Below are 8,889 nucleotides of genomic sequence, written 5' to 3' on the forward strand. Positions count from 1 at the left end.
ATGTTATTGTTGCTGCTGCTAATGAAACACTATCTGTCCAATCAGGGAACAGGTGTGAGGTTGATGTCAATGAGTGTGAGAGCAACCCCTGTCACCATGGAGGCACCTGCATTGACCAATCAAATGGCTTCACTTGTCATTGCTCACCAGGGTGGGTGGGGCCCAGCTGTGAGATCCGTAAGTTAACCAGGGCTGCAACTATCTATTATTTTCTTAGCGATCGATTCTGTTTTTGTTAAATTATTTGTGAAACTTTTCTTTTTATAATTTGTTTTTTTATTTTTACGATTTTTTTGTTTGTTTTATAATCGACTAAATTGATTTGTATGATTTTAATGAACCACTTTTGATTTATACTTTATCGTACAGTGTCACATAAAAATAAAAATATGTGCCAATCTACAAGCTTACAACTAGGGGTGTAACGATATAGTAACCGTATCGAAATATCGTTTTTAACTTAAAAAATCGAAGTATATCGAAATGAAAACAGCTAAAATCGAATCTTATCGTTTTATTTTGTATCATATCGAATGGGCAGCGCAAAGAATCGATTGTATCGATACTAACTACTTGTGCATTGTATTTAACATTTTTAAGAAGAAAAAAATATTTAACATTTTTAAGAAGAAAAATTTTAAAGGAGGGGTTTAATTACTTTTTCTTTCCATATAGCTACACTGGTCTATCGATAAATGTGTGTAATCTCTGTGTTCATGTCAAGGTGCAGGTTTGTCAATATACAATGTCCATGTATTTGGCAGATAATCACTGTGTTTACTTATTTACATGCATAATAATACATGTTTCCCTTAAAAACCTGCACTATCCACACTTTTCACACAGATTTAAAATCTTTGCTAAATAGTTACTATATCGATTTTAAATCATTGAATCGAATCATATCGTATCGCCATGAATGAACCAATATCGTCCATGTATCGTATTGTCAACCATGTATCGTGATATGTATCGAATCGCTATTAAAATGTATCGTTACACCCCTACTTACAACACATCGTGTGAGCTTGTATTCTGTCGTCTAGTTTAACTATTAAAAAAAAAGATTATGTTTTCACCCCGGAAATGTTTCTAATCGACCTCATGGTGGTGCTACAGTATAAATGTCAACTTAAGATTTTTGCCTTTAACTCTTGAAGGTCGTTGCAGTACAATCCCTCGATTCCTTGGATCTGGGACTTTTTGGCCTTTATCTATAGTTTTCCTTTATTTTTATTTTTTTAAAGATTTGTTTTTGGGCTTTTTAATGCCTTTATTTGATAGGATAGTAGACTGACAGGAAATGGGGAGAGAGATGGGGAATGACATGTGGCAAAGGTCGTGTGGATCAAGAATCGAACCGGCGATGCCAGCAGTCATCATAGCCTAGTATGTGTTATGCGCCTTGACCACTAGGCCAGCGGGCGCCCCATAGTTTACCTTTATTTATAGACAGCGAGAGAGAGATGGGGAGAGACATGCTGCAAAGATCGTCAGGGACGGGACTCGAACCTGTGATGCACTGTCAGCCTATATAGCCTAGGTGCCCGGACCGCAATCCCAGCCGTCCAGACCATGCCAGACTGTATTTTAATGAATACAAAAAAACGAATCAAAATTTCTATAATGAAATAAACTATAATGACATGTGTGTGTGCGTGCGTGCGTGCGTGCGTGCGTGCGTGCGCGCGCGCGCATGTGCGTGTGTGTGAACTGTCTCAGATCTGCAGTGGAAGCTGGCTCACCCTGAGGACACCCTGACCAACATGCCTCGCCACTCCCTCTACATCATCATCGGCGCTCTGTGTGTGGCCTTCGTCCTCATGCTCATCATCCTCATTGTGGGTATCTGCCGCATCAGTCGCATCGAGTACCAGGGATCGTCACGCCACGCCTACCAGGAGTTCTACAACTGCCGGAGCATCGACAGCGAGTTCAGCAATGCCATCGCCTCCATCCGCCATGCCAGGTCAGTCTAAGTATGGTTATAATGGGCACACACTGGACATACTGGATACATTCCTACGTGTTAATTAATCCAACTCTGATTATGTACACATTACATTACATTTGTATACAATTTGGAAGTGTGGGTGTGTGTGGTGTGTGTGTGTGTGTGTGTGTGTGTGTGTGTGTGTGTGTGTGTGTGTGTGTGTGTGTGTGTGTGTGTGTGTGTGTGTGTGTGTGTGTGTGCGTGCGAGAGTGTGCTTCTAAAATTGGTCCATATTTTTGGATCATTTCCGGAAGATGTGTAAGCCTGTAATAATAATTTATTACAGGCTTAATTTTTGTTTCCAGATTTAAGAACATAATATTATAGCCGTATTTGGCAAATAAATGAAATTAAATACAATAAAATTACTGGTTTGCCCTATGCAAATTGTCTGTAGGCGAACAAATGGACCAATTCTAATAATTTGACACCCACCAAATTATGGTTTGTGGTCCAAATGATCTAAAAATAGAGCCAGGTTTAGTTTTTTTGATCCCCTTTAACTTGAAGTTGATTAAACCCACAGTAATTGTGTTTGTCCCAGTAATTGAATGTGATTGTTGCTGTGTGCTGTCCTGTTAGGTTCGGGAAGAAGTCCAGGCCTGCCATGTATGATGCCACTCCCATTACCTATGAAGACTACAGTCCTGACGACAAGCCCTTGGTCACGCTCATCAAAACTAAAGATTTGTAAAAACAGAACAAAACAAAAGACGTCCCACCCGTTACATCCCACCCTTACTTACACTAAACACAGCACATGTGCAGATGTCCATGAACACACATAGTATTATCCACACAGGAAATCCAAACTAAGCATACAGCGTTTCTTTAGAAAAACAAACAAAACAAAGTCAATTGAATATTGTGACAGGGGATGAAACTATCCAAAATATACCGGTTTAAAGAGAACAATTCTGTAATTTGATACACACATCTATTTTCTGGACAAAGTCCACAATAATGCCTCATTCACACTGTAGCAGCAAAGCTAATGGTTTGCTTGGTAATTCAATGTAATCTCAATGGAAACCAGCTTTAAAGCTTTCCAAGCTTTGTTCTCAGCATCTCCAGCATCTTAAAGCTGGTTTCCATTGAGATTACATTGAATTACCAAGCAAACCATTCGCTTTGCTGCTTACAGTGTGAATGAGGCATAAGGCTATATTGTAGCATACAAACATATATTTGCTTTAATTTAGTCAATGATCGTTGACATTACTGTATCAGTTAGCTGGTTCCTTGGCCTCCGCTGTCAAGCGGAGTGTGACGTCAGTCACCACCGGGCTGTATTGGGGGGTACGTTGGTGGGACCACCAGCCAATGAGCCCAGCAACAGACCCAGCAGACGGTGCTGATAGCAGTCCTTGCAGGTGTGGTAGAAATAGATGCACTCCTTAAAGTGCTTACACAGTATCTCTTTCTATATTTAAAAGACCTGCAGTAGGTTGCCTTACTTGGTGCATGGGTAGATTTGATGTTTTCTCTGCATTACTTTGACTTCCCTCGTACTTGGTTGTTGATATCTTTTTGGGGGTTTTATGTTGTTGTTGTATTTCTCTATGTCAGTGCCAAAATTAGACTTTTGTTAATTTTGTGGTTGGTAGATCAAATAAAATATTATAATAAAGCCACTGTCCAGTGGGATCTGATGGAACAATGCTGTTTTTTTAATATCACATCTGTTTGTTCTTTTCTGTTTCTTATCTTTAAAGTTCATAAGCTTTCTCAGTGGTGTAGTGGTAGTAGAGGCAGTGAGTGTACAGTGTACAGCTCAGCGGAGGTTATTATAAAGCAACCCTGACATCATGTCTATTTTCCCTAGTAATTAGGCTGATTGGTGGCGATTCTAAAAGCACAGTAAAACAGGGGTTGACACAATGTACCCGTACATGTATACCTGCTAATCTCTTCAACTACACTCCTAACAAATAACTAGTATTGACGGTGTTGAATAGTTTCTCTGTGAGTGTTTCTTTACGGGAGTGACTGCTCACTCACTGTATTGTCTAATTATTATACTTGGTTGTGCACCAGCGTTGCATGCGAAAGTAGCTCATAATAAGCTCATGATTAAGCTTACTTGCATCCCGTGATGTTGTGAGCTTTTTTCCGCGAGCGACAATGGCGCACAACCAAGTAAGGCTTAAGGGGTGGGCTGGGAGGAGAAGATGAGGAGGAAGTTGGTTATGAGATTGGTAAAAAGACGAATATAATTACAGGGTTCCCACACATTTTTTAAAAATAATTTCCAAAACTTTTCCAGAATATTAACACAATTTCCAGGACTATATAACAATAATTCAGCTCAATAACAGGTCGCTTACTCCTATGCGCAATGCCCAAAGGTAGTGTATGCCAGTGGTTCTCAACATTTTCAGGTTGTGACCCCCGAAATAATCATGTTTTAACTGGGGACCCCCTACCCTGACAAGCACTAAGAGTTGAGGAATTTTGTATAACACGGTTCTATTGTGAAAATAGCAGATCTACATGCTCACACAACGCTCACACAACATCAGCTATTTTCACAATTTCTGCTTCTAATATTTGACAATTTGGCCAATGTTTAATTTAATAAATTCCAAAACTTTTCCAGTACTGGAAAAATATTTTTCTAATTTCAAAATATTTCCAGGAATTTCATGACCGTGGGAACCCTGTAATTAGCAGGAAGGAGACGCAAGGAGCAGGAAGAAGATGAGAGAGACCATGATGATGATGAGGAGGAGGATGGTGGTAGTAATGACAATGACAGCTAGCCCGGTTCACTCCAGTATATCTTCTACTGTATATCCTCTGTGTCTAGCCAACGGACCTCTCTGTCTATGTGCAGCTGTGTTATTCCTCTGGGGTCAAAGCCGTCGACCTGAGTGATATTCTGCCAGTAGGGTCAGCTTTTTTTCTGTTCTTATTTTCTTTTTGTAATAGAAATCAACGACACAATTATATATTATCTATGTTGAATGATGTAATAATAAAGACTAGAGAACACAAAGTACCCTCCTAGTGTCCTGTTAATTTCACAATATCACTATGAATTCATCAATAATATTCAGTCAAGAGACACATGCCAAATTCTGATGGCTGATTAAATTGTAAAGCACATTTTTGTTTGCAAACTAGAGACAATAATGTGCTGTATATCTGCAGGATAAAAGGCCCTTTCCCACTGGGCGCGATAACGAAATATATAAAGAAATTACATTTTCAATTGAAGTGTATGGCAGTGTCCACACTCCACACCATAACGATAAAGCCATCATCATGATGTGAACGCCGACATATCGTTATTGTTATCTTTATCGCGTACAGTGGGAATGAAGCTTTAGTCTGTAGATAATAATGTTGTTGTTCAACATGTGACAAACCTCTTCCCCTCTACCATACCACTGTACCATGGATGACACTGCAGTTAAAACTTTTATTTTAAATCATACAAACAAAAAACACAAATGCAATGTCCTGTTTGAATGTCATATAACGTTAAATGACTTGTCGACCAGCTTACTGATCAGCAACTGATCTTCTTAATATTGTCTTCTAAGGCTGTCATTGGATTCTTAGTCGCCTCATACATTGTCTCAAGTAGAGAATTTCTTTTTCAGGTGTACAAACACAAATAAGTAAGTAAAAGGTAGGTAAAAAGAAAGCACTGGAGGCTGGAGCAACCCGGACAGGGTGCAAGACAGGAGTGACAACGTTTTGATTTATTTATATTTTTCGTAAGTTCATGTACATATACAAGAAAGATTTGAATTTACAATTGAAGCATCCCGTTAGTTCATGCAGGGCACAGGAGTCATATACGCCTCAACAAGGCGGTCAATTTAAATACAGCTCCCCCCTACACACTGGATCTATGCTTTTAAATTGATGCAACAAGCTGCTGCTGGCAAAACTTACCTCCACCACCCCATCTTGAAATTCAAGTGTGCATGGCTCTAAGCTGAATTCAATGTTCTATGGATGCATCTTAAAATGCATTCAAGTTTGCATGACACAAGTTAATCTGATTAAATGTCTTGCTATGGGCCTGCTCTTACTATATTGTGGGGGTTCCCTGATTTTGCTTAGCATGCAGCTTAGCAAAATGTAGGGAACATCTTAAGAGCATAGGGCATTAACGCCAAGTTTAACTACATTCCACTTGTTGCAATAAAATTGTTAAATCCACTTATTACATGACTCACGTGAGTGTTCCTGACTGAACTTATTTCATTGTTTAAAGAAAACAGCTTATTAGATTAGGCTACTAAGTTACTGGGCACAGTCAGGGTTCAATTTGTATTTTCTTTTTAAAGGGTGTCCTTAACCTATAGTAGTGATTCCACTGGTGGGGCGTGAGGATATAAAATATCCAAAATAATTGACAAAACACTAAGATTTCATTGATATTATAACATGAATGTTAAGGAAAATAATGTAAAAAATCACACCTTGTTGTGAACTGAGTGGTGGTCAAATAAAAATAGTCAAATAAAAAGAGTCAAATACATGGATTGCAATCCGCGACGCGTTGTGAGCTTGTAGATCAGACACATTTTGTCACGGAACACGCCGTGATGAAGAAGTATAAGCCAGGATTTACTTGGGTGATGTGATGTGTGTTGAACGGACGGACGGACGGACGGACGGACGGACGAGGCTGCAGTGCAGACTGCACACAACAGCGCCGAAAAAGGTAAAGTAGTGGGAACACAAGCAGGAAGCTCCATTCAGCGGCAGCCACTTCCAATCAAAGCACAACATTGCGTATACCTCAGCGTCGGACTTTTCTCCGTGCTCAGAGTTATGTCACCCAGTCGCGGACGTGTGTGTGTGTGTGTGTGTGTGTGTGTGTGTGTGTGTGTGTGTGTGTGTGCGTGCGTGCGTGCGTGCGTGCCCTCCTTGCAACGTGTGTGAGAGAGAGTGTTGAGTGAGTCTGCCTGCTCAATAGCGCCCCTCCTTCAACGTGTGTGTGTGTGTGTGTTTGTGGTCTGTGTGTGTGGTCAAGAGAGGTATGACAGGCGACAGACATACAGACAGACAGACACGACATCGTGAAACCCAATTACAGGAGTGGCGGTGAGACCACCACTCAAAAACATGTTAACATATTTCCACTAGTGATACAATATGAAGAGAGGGGGGTATCAAAAGCAGATGCTTGGATTCCCCCCATCCCCCCCAGAAAATCTAACCCTGAGCACAGTGGTCTGCTATTGAGAAATACTGGACAACATCTGATTGCTGTACCAAGCCGTCTAATAAAAACTGGTACTTCTGAGATCAGATAATTCTGAGAAAAGGAAAAATCCCAACGGCTTAACTAGAGTTACAAGAGATGTGATTTACTATTCAAGAAACTCAGTATGAACAAAATCTTGGTCGACCAAAAAACTAAACTAAACAACAAATGTTTGCTAGTTTTCCTTACAGCTGATGAAACATACACAGCATTATCCTTCCTCTGTTACACTATGTTTTGTGGAAAATGTGTTTTGTATATCTGTGTCTCCATGTAAAAGTGTGTAGGCTACTAGTGTTCAACAACATCTGTTTCTTTCCAGTGACCCGTTGACATGTCATATCCACCACCAGACAGAACTGTCAGTCGTGGGAACAGCCATATATGGAGTGTTAGCCCTGTGAATGGCCTCAGTGACCTCAGGCATAATCCAGATGTTCCCCAAGTAAACATGTCTAAATACAGACTGGAGCTGTGGAGTCATGTCACTCACCACACCTACACATGCAAACATGCACAGAGGTAAAATGTTCCCTCTCTCTCTCACACACACACACACACACACACACACACACACACACACACACACACACACACACACACACACACACACACACACACACACACAGAGTGGCAGAATTGACAAGTGAAGGTTCTCACCCTTGCTAATGGTGAGTTGGAGGCCAAGTGTTTCACCTCTGACCTCCATGAGGGTCAGCCTGGTCGCCTGGTCTGGTTTGTCTTTTACAGGCTGGGTCCCTGGACACTAATCTCCCATAATTCATCTTCGTCTCACCTCCAACATGTTCATAGATATGCATAGACTTTGGGAAAGTCCTTGGAGGTTCTATAATAAAATGGTGTTCATTAGAATCAAGAACATTCAAAGTTGAGTATCTGAATAGAATACATGGTGCCCTGTTCTATTCGGTTAGGGAATTTACAATAGTCCAAAATGATGGCAATGAATTACTTTCATGTTAAAATCTAGAAGGGGGGGGGGGGGGCAAGGCGGCGCAGTCGGCAGCACTGTCCTCACAGCTAGAAGGTCCTGGGTTCGATTCCTGCCTGGGACGCTGCAGGCGCTGGGGGCGTGTTCTCTCCTCCGCGTCATCGGTTCCCACACCCTAGGTGGGGTTGGCGAAATGTCCAACTGGGGAAGCTCCCCCGTGTCAGGTGATAAGAAGCGGCTTGTCACACCTCATGCACTGAAGGAAGCATGAGCTCAGTTCGGGGCCCTCCCCAGGTTGGCAGTGGGAAAGCAGCGCCCATGAGTACAGCTTGGGCAATTGGCACAGGGTGAAAAATGGGTTACAAAATATTTTTTTTAAGAAAACACTAACCTTGCTCTAACTTCAAAAAATTGACAACAAAGGCCTACAATATGAAACCATAAATGTCTCTGCTGCTAAGTCATACCGTTTTGATAAGATTAAGATTAGAGATTGTGAGCAAAATCATGGCACAGAAATTCACCATGGAGGTTTGGTTATTTGTGTTAAATGTTAACCACTGATAATCCATACAACCCTATCAGCGCTGAGTGTATGACTATGAGAGAATTGCTACTGCCCCTCACAGGCCAGTGTATTAACTACAGGCAGGCGGAGCAACGTATTCTTCTTGAGGAACCACTGGAATTCTCTGTCTGTCCGCTATTCAGCCT

General features: G+C 41.1%; 1 protein-coding gene across 1 annotated transcript in view; it reads left to right on the plus strand.

The window, feature by feature from the left end:
- The window catches only part of dner (delta/notch-like EGF repeat containing), a gene marked incomplete at both ends in the record, with an annotated part of 71,635 nt that extends 68,948 nt beyond the window's left edge, over positions 1-2,687 (plus strand). The window contains 3 exons of the mRNA XM_080731770.1: positions 46-177; positions 1,723-1,969; positions 2,576-2,687. Of these exons, the coding sequence (XP_080587896.1) occupies positions 46-177; positions 1,723-1,969; positions 2,576-2,687 (491 nt within the window). The remainder of the gene's footprint in view (positions 1-45; positions 178-1,722; positions 1,970-2,575) is intronic.
- Between the last annotated feature and the right edge of the window lie 6,202 nt (positions 2,688-8,889).

This window comes from Nannobrachium achirus (genome assembly GCF_963921795.1).
Source record: "Nannobrachium achirus genome assembly, chromosome: 8".
NCBI classification, from domain to species: domain Eukaryota; kingdom Metazoa; phylum Chordata; class Actinopteri; order Myctophiformes; family Myctophidae; genus Nannobrachium; species Nannobrachium achirus.